At 37.1% G+C, this 19,801-nt stretch overlaps 2 protein-coding genes across 2 annotated transcripts; both read left to right on the top strand.

Annotated features, from left to right (window-relative positions):
• Window positions 1-402: 402 nt before the first annotated feature.
• On the top strand, window positions 403-7,857 carry LOC135467639 (uncharacterized). The gene is made up of 5 exons (XM_064745426.1): window positions 403-590; window positions 3,441-3,573; window positions 5,592-5,756; window positions 6,020-6,145; window positions 7,580-7,857. The coding sequence occupies exons 1-5, from the start codon at window positions 498-500 to the stop codon at window positions 7,837-7,839; spliced, it is 777 nt and encodes a 258-aa protein (XP_064601496.1). The 5' UTR covers window positions 403-497; the 3' UTR covers window positions 7,840-7,857.
• Window positions 7,858-12,994: 5,137 nt separating this feature from the next.
• Window positions 12,995-19,661, top strand: LOC135467084 (uncharacterized). The gene is made up of 5 exons (XM_064744844.1): window positions 12,995-13,019; window positions 16,586-16,675; window positions 17,323-17,439; window positions 18,929-19,021; window positions 19,525-19,661. The coding sequence occupies exons 1-5, from the start codon at window positions 12,995-12,997 to the stop codon at window positions 19,659-19,661; spliced, it is 462 nt and encodes a 153-aa protein (XP_064600914.1).
• The last annotated feature ends 140 nt before the right edge of the window (window positions 19,662-19,801 follow it).

Raw genomic sequence — 19,801 nt, 5'->3', positions numbered from 1 at the left:
TCCACCATCGTGAGTAGGTAAGCCAATGGGCCTACTTACAAATCTGTACGTGTACGCCTATGTATACAGGCAAGTGCCGTCTTGTCTTCCTTTCACGACCTCCTCCCAACCCCCAAACCCCACTTCACTGCCCCTCCGCAATGCCCACCCACCAAATACACCCTTCATTATTCAGAAATAATCCCATGTATGACATGTTGTGTCTCTACGTACACATATTTATGTTTGTTTAGTGCGAGTGTTGGCATATTAAAGGAAAATGGGATTAAATCACGTGATCGATCCGTGTGTCAACAAGCCCGGGGTCACATGACTAGGCTCCAGGTCCGGTCCGTTTCCGACCCTGCGCTCTTTTACCAGGTAGTTTTTATATAAGGTGAGCTAAACGACAGGGACCAATGTCAGTCTAGCACGACAAGCGTCACTGATAATATCAGGCAACAAGCGGCTACCCAGATTTCAGTTTTATTTATCTGGAATCAGAACCATCTTTCAAGATGAACAACCAAGTGAAAATCATGTTGTGGTGTGTTCCACGAAGCTGTTCAACGGCATTTTCCAAAGCCATTTCCAAACAGGAAAATTCCAAGGTAAGGATACTTCACATTTGCATTAAACAGGATCCAACAGGTTTTTTTTTTTTTTTTGTATTGTACTTCCTTTCCACCCTTGTCTTTCAGATCGTTTGACCAACTACTGAATGTGTTTAAGAAGGATTCCATGCATCCCATTTTTTAAATTTTAGGTATATTTTTGTTTTGATTAAAAACACACCTGTTAATTATCTGTAATGTATGACGTGACTGAATCTCAACTGCTTACGGAAGTACTTCGTGAACTACCTGCTTAAGCTATTCTGCCTTGAGTGTCTCACTCCCTCAACAAAATCTGTTGCTAAACTTGCGCTTAATTAGGTAATTTGTAATTTCACATGACTGAAACGACTTTAGTCAACTCCTGTCTGATGTCAGCTTTATTGGTTTTAGATACAGACTTTCAAAGTATAGGCCGATGTGTTGTTTGTTTTTTTCCACTGTTTATGCTAGAATTAATAAATAAATATATATATATATATATATACTCAACAAAAAAAAAGTTATATATATATATATATATATATATATATATATAACTTTATATAAACTTTGTTTTTTTTTTTGAGTGTGTGTGTGTGTGTGTTTTTCCCTCCTATCTTACCGGTACCCATATATAATTTTTGTTGCCATAGTGATTGAGTGTAGCATCTTGCATTTAGAAATGATTTTTAAATTCTTGATAGTATTGATACATTGTCTAGTTCCATCTGACAACTCCCTGGACAATTATGGTCTTATATAGATAGTGGTCAGTTCCAATTATTTATCGCTTACAGTGCCTCGCTCTTTGGCTAGATTTAGTCTTTTGTGAAAGTATTCCTTTTTTGTCATTGTTTTAAAAATCTGATATCCATAGTTTTTAAACATTAGGCGGACATAAATACAGTCTAAAATACTGCACTGCTGTACACAGAAATGTTTACAAGTATTACAACTTTCTGAAGGTGGCAGTTACAAAACAAATATACATATATAAGGCTATATATAATACTTAACTATGGTTGGAATTATACTGTGACTAAGTTGTGGATAGCATCGTGCTAAACAGCCTGAAATGTAGTATCTTCTAATTGTTAGGATTCTCTCTCAGTTTTTGTGGAAATATATGAATATGTTCATTAGATGAACTAACCATGTGAAGAAAAAAGAAAATAATTATTCCTGCTACATAAAATAAATATTACAGATATAATGGCTTAAAAGAACACACCAGGTGTCCCCAAAATTAGAAAAATTAGGGTACCAAGTGAACAGTCAGAATGAAGGCAATTATCTAGACCAACACTGTACAAGGAAGCTAGTAAGTAGGATATATGGGTTTAGGGTGACCTGGTTTAGGTGCTAAGGTCGTGTTGAGGTCACTGTGGCTTTTGTATACTGGAATTGACGTCAGGACTACAGATTGGCTGGGCACTGTACATACTAGGTACAGATATCACGTGAAGGTCTGTTAGTAAACAGGTTCCCTTTTATGTAGAATGAATTTGAATGGATGAGTTGTTTTGTAGAGAACATTCGCAATACCAGTAGGACAGGTACCTTGCTTGTCCATCACAGCCTATTAGTACATGGTGATAATAGAGGAGACTGCGAGTATGACATTGAAAATATGATCTTTGCTTTAGCAGAAGGATACCCGAATTGTGTGGAGAGTGACCTAAAGGTGGCCATGGGTTACCTCACGGGCTCTGCCTGGTTTCCTCCCACCATAATGCTGGCTGTTGTCATATAGCCTAATTATTCGACCTCTTCAATTACCATTGCGACCAATGATTTGAAGCATTCTGAGAGAACTGTGTAGTGTAGAGAAATAGTTTGCACAGTTTTACAGAACTTGTATCTTCAGTGACACAAATAAATCATTTTTGGCATCACTTTCATAAAAATTGTATGTATGAATTCCACTAAAAAGTGCTATTGAGGCTGAAAAGGTGAAAGATGCTCTCGAGTACAGCTTAAAACACATATCAAGCAAAGAAATAAATTTAAAACAATTCCCTGTGGTCTTCAACTATTTTTATGCTCCAGTTGAAAGCTGTGATCCTTTTTTGTATTTTGTTATGAAAAGCCCAGCCTAAACCACATATGAAAAATGAAAAGCAAACAACTTGTAAGGAATTTTATCTGAATGCATTCATGACACATAGAATGGAATCTTTAGTTTTGCAGATACATGTTGTGCACTCTTGGATTAATATGTATGATCAAGATAATGTACTCTAGCTGTAATTTTGACTTTAATAAGTGTTTGTGGTAGAATTGAGCCAAATACAGGTTTTGTGAAATCCTTTGGATTTGATCTGAGTAAAAAGGTATATATTGTAATTCTCCAACCTTTCTGCATGTTAGCAAGGTATTTATTCAAGCATATTCTAGAGGCATTATTTTGTTTAGACTGATAAGCTCATTCTTTTTTACGAAGCCCAAAAATTGGTCAATCCAACCAATGTAGTTTTGTCTCGAATCAAAATAAAAGTGTGTTTAAATTCCACTGAAAGTTGTTCTTTCATATGCTTAAAAAGTTGAGGAAAGAGGGTACCAGAAATGTCAGTAGTAGTCAAAGAGAAGCATTTTAAAATCAGTACTGTCACATGCCTCTGTATTGGTATATATCAGCCTTGACAATTACGATGTATAAGTCCCATGACCAGTGAGCTTTTGAGTTCAAACCCGGCTCTGTCTGGTTTGGCTGGTAAGGCAGGAGGGATGTCACGTACTTAGCAAAGGTCAGTCTCTTCCATCCACGACATTTACTACCCCCATGTAAGTGAAAAATTCTTCAGTATGACAACCAAATAAGTAAAAAAATAAATTTTCTGACCACTCCCCATGTTATATTTTCAGATTGTTATGGAACCATTTGCTGATTCGTATTACTATGGCGAGGAGCGCGTCAGCAGAAGATACAACAACAACCCTGTGAAACCCAACTTGTCCTTCAGTGACATTCAGAAATCTCTTGAAAATGACTACAATGGTAACATATTCTGTCTGATTGCTCACTGGAATAGATGTTGTCTTTAATTGTTGGAACAGCTTCATGGAGGGGTAATTGAAGGACAGTTATGTTGATAAATTAGTGATTCATTGAAAACATATTTTTATTTTGTTGTATTTGGGAAAAAATTAGGGAAGATGGAAGTGTTTTATGGGATTTTTTCATTTGGAATCAGAAATGGGTTTTGGATAACAAATTTCGTCTCTTGGATAAGTGTGAAAATTTTTTGCGCCTGTGGAAAAATATGCACTGTAAGTCCCAGGCATTTCTTTTTTACTCTATGAAGCCTGAACCGAAATGTATTGTGCCACTGTGTGAGAGTGTTTGCTGGAAAGCACAGTATGATGCCCTTGGCCTTTTTAACCAAACAACCTTTGCTGAAATATAGAAAAGTTTGTTTTTCATAAAGGTAATACTAGTATTTCATCTCAAGGGGTGGGAGAATTTTCTGTCGACGTTTTCCTGTAAACAGTTTGCTACTGGTAATGGTGAAATTTTACATGCACATTTTCTAAGGAGGTGGTTTCAAGGCTAAAGGGCGGCACCTATTATTAGACTGCTAACAACAGGTGTTGGATTGGGCAAATTATGAAAGCTAATATTCTATGTATGTGTGTGTGTGTGTGGGTGCGTGCGTGTTCAAGGCCATCTCAGTCTGATGTTATGTGCAGTGTCACACTGGCAGATCAGTAATTTACCATTCAATTTAAGACTGTGAGAACCTGTACTGGAGGTGGTTACACGTAATTTGTGTTCTACAAATGAATCGGCTTTTACAAACATGCAGTATAGGGCTCATAAAACCTAATTTCATCAGTTTATTATTTTTTCGTTTTCTTTTTTTTGTGTTTTTTCTTTGGCTATAATTTTGGATTTATGGTTAAATATGAACAAAACATTCTTTCCTGCCATTGTGACACAGCATGCAGTGTATTTATGTACTGTCCTGTCCAGATGGAGGAAACCTTGGTTATCGGATGTCTCCTCAGCACAACTGTGATTACAAACTTCACACCTTATTAACCCACTTAACCCATGGTGTCACACAATTCAACATTTCAGAGCAGCTTTCTGGCATGAGCGCCATGTTTCAGGGAGTCTTGACACACAGTTGAGGTGGTTGATCGTAAAGCTGTAAGTATGTGGCCAACCCGGTTTTGTTTTGTTCACAGATGGCTCTGTCAAAAATATATGCAAGCTCATGTTGAGGCATGAAATTGCAGAGAGCAGCCAGTATTTGATCGCCGGCAAGGCCAGTGCTGCACTCGGAAGCAAGATTCTATTGTTTGTTTGTTGTCTTCTGAAATTTGCAAGTGCCTGTTTGGAAGCCTGTGTGTTTCAAAATTTCCGATTTTGTTTATGGGATATTTCACTAATTCTTTAGTATACTCATTTTTAATCGTTTGTCACAGGCTTGCGCAGATAGCCACTAGCAAGTACAGATTTAATGCATGTCACACAAGATGTGTACTGTCATCTTAAATGCACTGAAATGGTTAGTTTGACTTTGTAACCACAGGCTGGCTAGAGATTATTCTTTGTTTGGCCTCTTAGTCTTGGAAAATACAGCATGATGGAGAGGTATTACTTATTTATGAAATGGAAGAAGGACTTGCCTTTCAGCCATTTTGTCATCTTTTGAACATTTCCTTGTGATTTGTTTCACATTAAAATGATATTTACATGGACATGCAAACAACACATGTCTGAATATATGGTAACTCAAAAAATAGTGTTTTTAAATACTGTTGGAGTTGATTAAAGAAATTTGTGCGCAAAAACATTAATACAACCACTGGGAAATTCTGCTGCAATTGAAAATCCATGTGGTATGTTTTACAGGTAGGGGAGGATGTGGTTTTTTGACTCTGGTGTCCATTAATCAGGGGTTATGGGTGTTAAGCTCCCAGAAACTCCGGGTTCACGGGTTTGAAGGACCAAAAACAAATATGCTGTGTTTGTCTCTGAAAGTTGTGTGTGCTGTGTTTTTTTTTCAGAATTTTCTGTTATCTTTGCCAAGGATATGGCCTATTACCTGAGCAACCAGATGGAGAGACTGAATGAGGTGTTACCTGAGGGGTATGTGCACACCTTCCTGATTCGTCACCCCCGTAAAACAGTGGCCTCCCTCTACAAGACCTCACTCAATGATTCCACAGAAGGTGAGTACATAAGTTCCAGGACGGTGGCACTCGCAGGACCTGTGGAAATTTCTGGCAAATGCCTCTGCCAGCGGAATCAGGAAGACCCTTTCAACATAGAGGGCAGGGGCCCTTTTGTAGTGAGACTCTTTGTATTTTGAATGAAGTGTTAAGATAGTTTTGCTGCTGGGCTGACTCCATGAAGCTATTTTGAATGCATTTTATCGGGTTTTGTAGAGGCTATTGAACTGCTGCCTGATAAACTGTTTCACTTTGTATTCCAGGTTTTAATTATTTTGATCCGGCTGAAGCAGAGTTCAAATCTTTGCACGACTTATTCTTCAAGATTAAGGAGCAGACTGGAGAAACACCTTTAGTGATAGATGCTGCTGACCTTCTTGAAAATCCAGGTAAGCCAACAAAAAAAAAAAAAAGGAACAGTAACTGCAAATATGGGTATCATGCTGTATGAAGGTTGTGGCAATGGTGTTGGTATGTACTATGTACTGGACTATTCTTTAGTATAATGTTTAAATACCCAATAAGATCAATACTGCAAATGAATTAAAATTTGATCCATGACTAAGATGCCCACTTTACCTTTTTCTAAGCATTTTATGGGTCCTAGACAGGTGTATAAAATAGCCAGTGAAACCAAATACTGCAAATGACCTAAAATTTCGTCCGTGATGAAGATGCCCATGCCCATGTTACCTTTTTCTGAGCATTTTATGGGTCCTAGGCAGGTGTAAAAAATAGCCAGTGAAATCAAATACTGCAAATGACCTAAAATTTCATCTATGGCTAAGATGCCCACTTTACCATTTTTGGAGCATTTTATGGGTCCTAGGCAGGTGTTTAAAATAGCCAATGAAACCAAATACTGCAAATGACCTAAATATTCATCCATGACTAAGATGCCCACTTTACCATTTTCTGAGCATTTTATAGGTCCTAGGCAGGTGTATAAAATAGCCAGTGAAACCAATACTGCAAATGACCTAAAATGTCATCCATGACGAAGATGCCCACTTTACCTTTTTCTGAGCATTTTATAGGTCCTAGGCAGGTGTATAAAATAGCCAGTGAAACCAATACTGCAAATGACCTAAAATTTCATCCATGACGAAGATGCCCACTTTACCTTTTTCTGAGCATTTTATGGGTCCTAGACAGGTGTATAAAATAACCAGTGAAACCAATACTGCAAATAACCTAAAATTTCATCCATGACTGATTTTGATCCAAGAGGCTGGTTTTGGTTGTTTCTGAGCATTTTGTTGATCATTGATAAACAATGAAACCAATAGTATAAATGATGTAAAATTTTGTCCATCACCAAATTAGTCATTTATCATGTTTCCTGTTTGAGTTTTATATTCATTTCAGAAAGATGTTCATAACCAATTAAATAAATACCATAAATAACCTAAAATTTCCTCCCTGACTAAAATTTTCATTTTACATGTTTGTAAGCATTTTATTAAAACTTAAAAAGATTATTTTTACCAGCACCAATATTTCATGACTCTTTATATACTAGTAAATAAGCACTCTTTGAGTAAAATTTTAGGTCAGAGTAAAGACAGACTAAATGGTTAGCCATTTTTGGTTGTAAACACATTTTGTGTACATCATCCATAATCCTTCTAAGCCTAGAGGGTTTCCCCTGGGCTCTGCCCTGTTTTTTCCACCATAATGCCGGCTGACATCATAAAAGTGAAATATTCTTGAGCATGGCATATAAAACACCAATCAAATAAATAAATAAATACGCTAGAGCGAGCACGCAACGCCCTGTTATCAGTAATGAGTTTACTATACTAGCTGAATATCTGTTGCAGATCGCATGCTTAACAAGTACTGCATGAAGACTGGTCTGCCATTCTCTGAGGAGATGCTGAAGTGGGACCGTGGGGGTATGTCAGACCTAGAGAATGCATTCCCTGGGTGGCAGAAGACGCTCAACGAGACAACAGGCTTTCTGAAGCCTCAGGCCACAAGCCCAAAGGAAGACCCGAAGTTGTCAGAAGCTGCAGAACAAGCCATTCATGACAACATGGAGTACTACAATACTCTGTACAGTTACAGGATATCATGCTGATCACACTGATCATACATGATCGTACATGATCATAAACTATATACAGACTCACTCATACATTATACTAGTATCTCAACATTTTTATCCATCAATCCTTCTTTGACATCACTCAGCATGTAGTATGAAGAGTTGTGGAGAATTTATAGAATTTTGTAAGAAATTTTTTCCTGTATTGTTTATACACATATCAAGACCTGGCTGCAAGATTGTGGTGGAAATGCTTGGTAACATTTTACTCAGTATGTCAGATACAAGAAAAGATATGTCAGACCAGCTTGTGTATTTATAACATTTGCTGATAATATAAACAGCTATACCAAACATATCCAGCAGATGATCAGTTTTAGTGGTCATCATATATACAAAGTTGTTAAACAGTTTTACATTTTTTTTCTTATGAGACAAGATGGGTTACACCTTGTGATGCTTAAGTATGACACTTGTTTGCTGTTCAAAAGCTTAATTGCACCAAGCAAACTTATATGACTAGTTATTTTTTTTTTTCTTTTTTCTTTTTTTTTTTTTTTTTTTTTTGGCAAAACTTTGCCTGTGGTTAACTTTGAAATACTCAGTGATGAAAGCTGTATCATTTAGCTGTGACAAGCTACTTTATATGTCCTGTCAAATTTCTGACATTCTATCAAACATGGACAATTCACTTAAACAATCCCGAATGACCGCGACTTTATGCAGAATATCACATGCACCTATTGTGACTTTGCACTTGTTGTTTATTTTGGTTTAGAGATTAGACAAGTGTTAATTAGTAATTGCATTTCTGTGATGTTTTATCCTCCAAACAAAGGCAAACAAATTCATATTCCCTTCTGCTCTGGACATGTCAGAAAATGGATCAATATTTTTCTCTTTGCTTCATAACTAATCTTTTTATCTGTCTAATTCTATGAGGTAAAAATGTGTTCCTTGGGCATTCACGCCTAAAAGGGCTCAAGTCCAAAGTTTATCTAGAGAATTTGATGAAATTTTTTTTCCTCTTGCTCGATGTCATTTTTTTTTTAAAATTCCTATCTGTCAATTTTATTTGACCAGATAAAAAAAATCCTACCAACCTACTCCTTATTTACTGGTAGTGTTGTGTTACACCTAGTTGTGAGAGAAACATAGCTTCCACATTGATTACCAGATGGTAAATATATATTTGTGACTTGTCAGTGAACAACTGAGGTACTTTGGTATTGTTCCACTTCTATCAGACTTGGAATATTGCTCAATGCTTTGGGCAATGTATTGGGAAAGGCGTTTCAAGTCAGTATCTGATATCTTATAGAATAAGGTAGCCACAACCGTTGTCCATAAGTTTTTACCACAGTCAGAATACACACATTCACATATACTTGTACCACAATCTCGCAGAACACACACATTGTGTTTAACTTGTCATAGTTGTCAATTTGGAAGGCTTTCGTCGCGGAATAGGATGTAAGTTGTCTTTCATAATCCTGTACTATTTGTTATTTTCCACAACTTTTTAACATTAGATCATCATAATGAAATACGTAGATTGAAGTTCGTTGGTCATTATATTATATCAGCTACACTGTTTTAAGGGGTCAGTTGGTTATCAATCTTGATATATCTTTCATATTCTTAAGATAAAACTAACTCAGTGTTTTTAGTCTGTTCACAGAATTATTTCATTGTCCTAAGAATTCTTCACCTGTTCTGGTGGTTTGTCTACTTATTAAAAATGTAAGTTTTAACTGGCATGGCTAAGACTATACAGAAGATATTCCTTGGGATATTGCATCTGGGCTACATTAGCCTGTTTTTATATATTCATGCCTTGTGCAAGAGTTACTCATGGAACACGTTTTGTTATATACGATACATGTGAGAAGTGTAACAAGATATTGCATGACCTGTACACTAACAAATGAGAAAGTATTGGTGTGGGTAGAATTTGATGTCTAAAATAAACGTATTCAAATGCTCTAAAATAAACAATTCTCTGTGCTTTAAAAATGTGGTTGTTACCTTTGTCTTGCTGATAGCTCCTGTCAGTGTTGCATTCATCTGCTCGCAAAACTGCGCCCTGTGCCCCGTTTCACAAAGCGGTCGTAAAATAAATTAATTGTAATTATCATGCAGGTATGTCTTTTTACAGCTGTTGTCATGGCCGCTTAGAGCGTCTATGCAGTCCTTATTGATGTATTGCCATGGTAGTTACAATCAGCTTCGCCTATACGAGTTATGTATTTGATTCCTGTTTTCCGCTGTACTCATAAATATTTCACTTACGCGACGGTGGTCAGCTTTGTAGTGAGAGGAAGTCGGGCGAAAACCACGACCATTTCACAGGTTGCTGGCAGACTGAGTGAAATATTCTTGAGTACGGCATAAAACAACAATCAAATAAATAAATATTTTGCCATCATTAAGAGAGTGGTGCCGAAATGTGTACATTCACAATCTTATGAAGTTTTTCTTTTTTAGCAGTTAAGGCCTATAGTTCAAAAGAAGGACCAAATATATTTGTCCGCTCTTGGTGTGGTGTAGAGAAGTGTTCGCTCAGTTAAACTATCTATAGGCCCCCATGATAGTTAAATCAAACCATTCGATTCCCCTGAAATTCCTTCCAAGCAACAGGAGTTAATTCCTAAAGTCTGTTTTATCCGGTTTGGGATCATCCATATACTTTGATGATACAGATATGCACACCATATTGGTGGAAGACAAGTGGTCTTCTGACGAATGTCAGACTGCGCCAATGACAACACGAGCGTTGTCGACCGCTTATTGTCACCAAGGCCCCAAAGGCAGCGTTTACAAATTTCTTGTCCAGGGTCGGTTTTGAAACTGCAACTCATGTGTCGCTATACTGATCAACAGGCAAGTACCTTTAGCCCCTTGGTCATGACCCGCTTTCCAATAACTCCTGAAGAAAAACACCAAACCGTCAACAACGGAAAGCCCATTCAGCCGTCAACCAAGTTCATGCATCTCGAATCACTGTATGATTGTATGTTTCTGTTAGTGAGATGGTGCGAGATACTCAAGTGTTCATGCACGAAGCTGTTCAACTTTTAAACAAACCAGAACCCTTGGTCTCATGAAAACCATCAAATCATAGACTACAGAAAGATTACCCGACCATGTTGTTCTCCAAAAAAGGGGCCTCCCTGGCCGAGTGCTTAGGATATCAGTGTCGTGCAATCACTCAGGTGCCTGTCAACAATGCGTTCGCTTTGAGTTCAAGCCCACCTCATCCTGGCTTTCTCTCCGGCTGTACGTGTTCTGATCTTTCAGCAACCTGCTGATGGTCGTGGTTTTCCCCTCCCAGAATAATGCCGACCTCTGTCATATAAGTGAAATATTCCTGACCACGGCGTAAAACATCAATCAAATAAATACATGTAGATAGGTTTTCACTTTTAATCTCCATTTATACAGTGTTATAATCCAAGTAAAGAAGGATAGCTTAAAAACAACTACTGCCAGTTTAACAGTGATTACCAATAGTACTTCTTTTTTTAAAATTTATCAAGTGATATACCATCATACTCATAAACAAGTCGTTCACTGGAATGGTATATGTTGACACTCCTCTAGTGTATCGTCAAACTGTGATATTCGATATACATAAATATATTATTTGATGTTTATACTTTTTTACCTAAACAACGACTGTCAGTGGAGGAAAGTAGAGTATCCTCTACTAACCAACGACATCTGGCAAGTTACTGACGAACTTTTCCCACGTACAAATACAAATCAGAAACGGATTCATTCGACAGAAGAACGGATCTGTCAGTTAGATCGAAGAATATGCAATCCGTCATTACTCAGGGATCAAATTTGACGAAAGATTTTTTGGAGAGAATTAGTGTTCATGATTCTAACCACAAGGCTCATTATGAAGTCGCTGGTTCAATCCGGCCTTGGCAGAGACATTTCTAGATTTCCGCGCTTTCAGTGTTCGTAGGTCCTTGTATGGTGACATTATAGCGACTATTGACGGAGCAAGGTGGTAGGCCTATCTATCTATTTATCTATCTATCTATCTATATATATATATATATATATATATATATATATATATATATATATATATATATATATATGTATATATATATATATATATATATATATATATATATATATATATATACGTCACAAAAGTCAGTGGTTACCCCGAGATTCGGCTTATTCCATCCATGAATCTGAGTGCAGTTTATTGTATAAGTGAAAAATGGATGAGTGTGGCGTTAAGTAACAACCAAATAAATAAATAAACAACTCGGAGTGTAAAAAGCATGACCGGGGAATTCCCGCACGTCGTATACACCGGGGTCACACTATGTTCCGTTCAAGTTTAGTCCGATTTGTAGTTAAAAATTTGGGCGAGGCCACGTCATGTACCTAATTAGATCGGATCCAAGTGCCTGACTAAATAGCATTTAGCTATAAGACATAAAGTAGCTTACGAGATTTTGATATCCACCTTGCTTTTAAATTATGCTAAGAGTAAAATGACTAATTTTTCACTGCAGAAAAATTTATGCATGCATGTCATTTATATACATGATATATACATGTCGAAACATGCCATTGCCTTGATTTAATGAGAAATATTACCAAATTCATTTAGCTAAATCTGAAAGCATAAAATGGTTTACCTGAGGAGAACATAAATATAACACAAGAGGGGGTGGGGTCGGGGATTAGGGTGTTAGGATCTAGGATTAGCGATGTGTTAACCCACGTCAATTATGGGTGTTGTCTGTCCCCTTTTTGTTACCTTTACAGCCGCTTGACTACCGTAATCAGTGCTATTGTCAACAGAGAATTTCGGTACGAAGGATTAACTGTTACATGAAACGGCATGCCCACGCTAAAACTAATAAACTAACTATAAGGCATTAGGCCTGCGCGCTGTGGGACATCTGACACGAAGCAACATTGTAAGTCTATACATGTTCAATAAGCTGCTATTTTATGGCTTAAGCAGTGTACCTGTCTACACAGCAAGGGAGGGAACTTCGTCCTCAATACACAACTAAGGACGAATGTAATATTTGCAGTTGTCACTGTGAAAATCATACGACAAGACGGCAAGAAGTTAAACACCTGCCCGGATCACTCTGTTATACAATTGTCTGTACAAAAAATCACTGTTGTACACTTTACCGAAAAGATGTTTGTCACTGTCAAGTTTGGAGGTATGTATATCGTTCTCCACTTCCCATTTAAAATTACTGAACTCTGGTTTTAGTAAAACAACATTCTCTCCTTTCCCACACAAGAATGATTGAGAAATGTCGTCTGAAAATGTGCGTTTTACATATGATCATGGTTGATCTTTCCAAACGTCGTATTTTGTTATACATATACAGACGTCCACAAGAAACATTACCAAGGCTTTGAAAGACGACCGAAAAAGAAAACAAACACATAGACTACTGCATCTAAAAAGAGATAAGTTTTCAAGAGAGTGATGTTTTGGAATGGTGTGAACTAGATGACACTCCATGGCAAGATAAATGTTTTGATGAGCAGTGACACAGACATATGGAGTCCCAGATGAAACAAGTTTTATTAAAACAAATAATATTTGTTTCTTTTCTTTGGACGTTAGCATACATATACAAACTCTTTATAGCATGAGGAACACACAAAAATCATAATTTAACTTGTAAGTTAATCATTTCACTTATTCGATGAACTTACATTCGCTTTAATATATAAGAGGTCCATATACATATTGCTTCCAGAAAGGTTCACCCTCCGCTATATATACGCTTAATTAGCAATCTTAGATAGTGTTGATGGAAATAGCGAACATGATTAAACGAAGATTAAGGAACAATGATTACGCACAACTACAGTTATGGTTTATATATTTTATTTCCATTTTTTTTCTCTTTTTGTCCGACGCTTCTTCTCATGTATGCTGTATATGTAAAATTGTTTCCCAGATATAACTTATAGGACTACCGGTATATACTTGGATGTTTCGTTCGGTTTTTGCAGTAAACAATATTGTAGTTACATGGGTCAATATTCGGTTGTTTTGCGCATTCATGTCCTTCAGTTTTTATATCACATTTATTTTGATTTTGTCGGATCTGGACTATATTTTTTATCTTGATTAACAAGCTAATACATTTATAAGACTAAATACATATTTACACCTTAGTATATCACTGTAATAATTATTTTTTATGCCTCAAAAGTCACTCGTGTAAGTCAACATAGCATGTCCCAGCATATACTCCGAAAAATTTGCGCACTGATATAATTCTTGTTATGCTCATTTCATTACAAAAAATGTGCTTGTGGGACTGAACTATGATAAAAACTTTATTTTTACACCGAAAAAACATCAATTATATTTATACTCTAGAATAAAACCTCTCCTTTGTTTTTAAAATTTGCTGTGTCTAAATTTTCGGTCATCTCCGTCAAGGATGGCGGATCTGCATTATTACAGTTCGGAAAAGGCACGTGACTGACCACGCAGCTCTCAACAGTTGACAGCAGCTCTAGTTGGTTTTTTAAACCAACTGGAAAGGTAAAGGCTCTCTGTGATTTGTTATAAGAACGAAGGCCAAACGGCAAGTAATTATTAAATCCTGATTTCAAAATTTTGACTGCTTAGTAACGAAATAGGCTGACCTATTATAATACCACGTAACAGTAGGTCTGACAGTGAGTACTGTCTAGTAGGGAATCAACCAGACTCACACAAGACAGTCATATACATGTAGTTATCTGTCATCTGCGTCACGGTCATTTACGTCACATTTTTGAGTGACGTAGATGACAATTCCCGTTTCGGAGATGACAACTACTGTTACATAATGGCTCGTCTGTTAAGACCGACAGACAAAAACGCACACACATATGTTGATGCGTACAAAGACATAGTTGAAAAGCAATAATTTGCACTCTACATGATAAATGGAGAAAATTTGATTTGATTTTGATTTTCAGCGAATGGATCTTTGCCAAAAATCTTCGGTATACCTCTTTAAACTAGGTATGTTTTCATCAAATCTCCAAAAAAATATTTTTTTTAGAAAGTTTGGTTTCCGAAAGACAACAACTTAAAAACCTAGAACCCATGGGTTTAAAGGGGTTCTGATTTTATCATGCAGTGGAAGTGCGCGATTATAAGGTATTAGCCGCACAAATGTGTGTCAATTGATCTACTGATGCACGGACGTACCGAGCAATACTAAGCCACACTGAATAGTGGTGTTACACGGTAGGTCCAACGGATCTGTGACTATTGGCTGCAAAACAGTAGATTTTAAACGATGCCATTGTTAGATTTTTCGGGACCTACATTCGTTGTGTGAAGATGTATGTGCTGTAACGTGTTGGATGAAATGAACTGTCTTCTGACTCCAGAGAGAGCAAACCTATAACACTGAACCTAATTTCTGTAAATCATAGCAGTGCAGTGGTTCGTGTTAGGCAATGTTTGTCTCCCGAAGAAAGAAATTCTCACATTTCGGTTGGTCCGAATTTAGCGACTCAAGTGGTAACAAACATTTTGTAAAAATCCTGGCCTGGTCGAACCACTGGAAATGCGACTATTTTGTACCATGCATACAGCTAAAGAGTGAGAACAGACAACATTAAAATTTTATTGTAAGAAACATAATTTGACAGGTATTTTATGAACTAATTATTGTACTTCACAATGACGATGCTCTAGGCGGGTTTACATACCTAAAGAAAATCTTACGGGGGTGCTAAAACACACTGCGGCAGTACACTAAATTTTTCACCACCTCAGGAATGACCTCATATGACCTCATTGGATCGCTTCGCGTCCAGACCCTCAAAACAAAACAAAAAACCATGACGGATTTCTTCTTTCTGACCTCTCCCTTGAACTCCCATTAGTTGACGAGGTTATAAAGAGCACATTTACGGCCTTTCATTTGACATCTTAATTATATTTTCTAATAACAGTGATATGTTACCCACGCCTCTTTTGTTAAGTTGCACGTATATGTACAGTTAAGATCCACTGTCGTTGTTACTACTTAATTTCATTCAAAAGCATTAAAGTCAGTTCAAATAGCTACTAAAAACTTTGCCTTTTGTTATTAACTGTCATGTACGTCGCAGTTTGTCATCTCCATCACAGCATGTCACCTGCGTCACGCGACAGGTTTTCCTTGATATAATAATTATGTTCTGCAAATAAGACAACATCTAACCATTTTCAGATCGACATGTCAGCAAGATTTTGAAAAGCTTTTGAGGTTGATCATTGCACATTTCTGGAGTGACAGTCGTTAATGAAGTGGATTATTTAAGAAGTTGTTGTTATTTTGCAACAGAAGATATCGCTAGATTTTTACTTTTTTACTTTTCATTAGATTTTGGAAGCCAGATTTAATATTCAAGCTTTAACGGCGAAACTAAAGATACAACTGCAAAGACCTCTAGAGCAAAGATGTTTGGATTTCAGACGACCACAGTTTACGTGTCCTTTTCGTGACGGAGATGACATTTTATACTAAATTGTAGCACTGAAGGTGGAAAAATTAATTAAAATTATGGAAGTAATTTGTGTACATTATTAAAATCATGTAGTTCAATGCTATACGTCGAAGGTATGACCCAAAATACCCGTCAAAAACGAAGCTGAAAAAAACGTTTGCCTCTTTGAAAACTCGACATTACCAAATACTCATATAGTTTAATGCCACTGGAAACTCGACATTACCAAATATTCACCCATGTCTTTTTCTGGATTTTCTTTCAGAGGATGTCTCAGAAATTTACAATCCAGACTGCCGAAATGACGTGTTGCTTCAGCATATCAAATCGAAATGCAAACTGGCTGGCACCGATGGTATGTACATGCTACATTTCTGTGTGTGTTGTATCAAGTCTTCGTGTCAGAAATGTGAAATTTACAGGGTTTCACCTCCTGACCATGCAACTTCATTAACAGCCCTTATATCAGTGGAGCTTCCGTGACCTGATGTCAGCGCAGCATAAGGAGCCAGCCGTCTCTCACTGAAGCCGGTCGCTGTCAGCCCAACTCATACTGGCTTCGTTCCCGGTAGTACGTGGCAAGGTCTGGCAGTAACCTACGTATGATCATAGGTTTCCTCCAGACTCAGCCCTTTCTTGTCACCATTCATCTCTCTAAATGCAGATGTGTACCAGGCATCTGTGAGTAAGTAGTTGAGTGCATGTACCTGTGATATATACATCTAATTTACACCACGAGCTGCAAAAAATCACGTGGTCAAAACAGTACATATTTTCTTTCTAATAGTATCGTGTTCTTGTGAGGCGTCCTCACTAGACCCAAACTACAACCAAATTACACATTGGCCGACTATACTAGTTGGGAGCTATGGTTTCTCATTGGGCTCTGTCCAGTTTCCTCCTCTTGTCCTCTCATAATTTAAATATTCTTCAGTGTATAGCTTATGTGAAGAATGTGAAATAAGTAAATAAATGCAGTTATGTAATATATCGTTCCCACAGATGTCCTTGAACTGTCGGACGAACGTGGAGTTGTGAAGAACTTGCGGAACTATCCAACCGACTACGCGGCCGAATATCTCAGGGATCGAGAAATCCTTATATTGTTGAGGGTTGATGGTAAGATAATATCCCATTTACTCATAAGAGCCTTATATTGTTGAGGGTTGATGGTAAGATTATATCCCATTTACTCAAGAGAGCCTTATATTGTTGAGGGTTGATGGTAAGATTATATCCCATTTACTCAAGAGAGCCTTTTATTGTTGAGGGTTGATGGTAAGATTATATCCCATTTACTCAAGAGAGCCTTATATTGTTGAGGGTTGATGGTAAGATTATATCCCATTTACTCAAGAGAGCCTTTTATTGTTGAGGGGTGATGGTAAGATTATATCCCATTTACTCAAGAGAGCCTTGTATTGTTGAGGGTTGATGGTAAGATTATATCCCATTTACTCAAGAGAGCCTTATATTGTTGAGGGTTGATGGTAAGATTATATCCCATTTACTCAAGAGAGCCTTTTATTGTTGAGGGGTGATGGTAAGATTATATCCCATTTACTCAAGAGAGCCTTGTATTGTTGAGGGTTGATGGTAAGATTATATCCCATTTACTCAAGAGAGCCTTATATTGTTGAGGGTTGATGGTAAGATTATATCCCATTTACTCAAGAGAGCCTTATATTGTCCAAGCTGACTAAGGTAAAAAAAATTATGTACACAAGAAATTATTACATTATTGAGGATTGATGGGAATTGAGCGATTAACCCATTTACTCAAGAAATTCGATAAGTGTTGACGATAAAATTATAAAAAAATTTACACAGGAGATAGTTACACTGTTGAGGGTTGAAGGTAGGATTATGACCTATTCACACACGAGATCCTTATGTTCTTTAGGGTTGATGGTCAGATAACACACCCAAAAAACAGTCCTTCTATTACTGAGCGCTGATGATAAGATAATAACACACTTACACAAAAAATCCTCATACTGTCGAGAGTTGGTGGTAAGATCCTGACACACTTATACAAAAGATCCTTATATTGTCGATTGTTGACAATAAGATAACAAGTTTACGCCAGATGCATTTATATACATAGTTGAGGGATGGTGGTAAGTCACAACACATTTACACAAAACATCATTATATCTATTATTGAGGGTTGATGATAAGATAAGCTGTTATAACATAAGGCATCTTTATAGTGACGAGGATAATAATTTAATTAATGTTCTATCGAAAACAAGCATATCTGCATGCTGTCAATGTGCTCTTTCGCCATTAGATGCTTGTAAATATTTGATTGTAAATCGAAGCTATTTTTTCCATTCTTTTGACATGCAGTTGTAATGCCGCTACTAATATGGATTGTCCAAGAAAGTAATCTATAGAAACAAAGAAATCCCCCTCCCTTCCAAAAATGAAGTGTAAAACCTGGGATACTACATCTCAGGCAGAACGAATAAAAAAATTGTATTCTGTCTTAATCCCAGACTGAAAGATTACCGGTACCGTAAAATTCAAGATGGCGGCCTTAGCTTGTTAATCAGTACAATTTCCAGATGTAATGAATATATCTTGTGTTCTGGCATCGTTTCAGGAACAAGCAGTTCAATGAGCGAAGACACAGAAATGGAGAGATCAACATTTGTCCCTCTCTTGCACGGCTTGGAGGACAACGCCGAATTCCATGGTAAGACGATATAGGAGAACTGATATCACCATGCACTTAAGTTCAGTACCACTATATAAACGGTGTCAGATATCATTAATTCAATCAAGGATGATATTACCTGATATGGGGATCATTTCTTACAGGTTTCAGGCGATATAAAATATCATCAGTTACATCCGATTATTATACAGTTAGGGAATTCCTCGGTATATCAGCCAGCCTGAAGACAAAATGCTTCATTTCACATAGATATGGAGTGCAAAGGGTTTTTAAATACAAGATACAATATCATGCAAATAAAGATATATACGATAAATAGGCTAACACAGGTTTGTGTCATCAGATGCCCATTAAAGCATTAATTGCCGGCTGAATCTTACAGACTTGTGACTTGTTTACCATGATTACTCTTGAAGCCATCGGGCTATACGCAGCAAACACCCCTTGTTGTGGGACATGCGGGTAGTTTTAATTTAGCAGGTTATATAACAACTATACAGTATGAATTTCCATTTTTTCAGACACATTGAATCCTAAAGCTGATGTTATGAGCGACTCGAAGTCTGAATCAAGATCGGCAAGACGAAAAGGCGTCAAGAGCAGATTATCCAAAAAACCCAGTAATGGGGTAAAAGAAAAGGCGGGAAAGAAACACTGACAGCGCAGTTTCCAAGCAAAAAAAGACAATGCCAAAAATACCATACGTACATAAATTAAATATCACCTCGTTTATCAGTCAGCCGTCTGTCTCTTTTTTATTATGTTGTATATAGTATATTTAATGGGAGCGGACCGTAA

This window comes from Liolophura sinensis, chromosome 6 (genome assembly GCF_032854445.1).
Source record: "Liolophura sinensis isolate JHLJ2023 chromosome 6, CUHK_Ljap_v2, whole genome shotgun sequence".
Lineage (NCBI taxonomy): Eukaryota > Metazoa > Mollusca > Polyplacophora > Chitonida > Chitonidae > Liolophura > Liolophura sinensis.
This window is presented reverse-complemented; position numbering and strand designations above follow the sequence as displayed.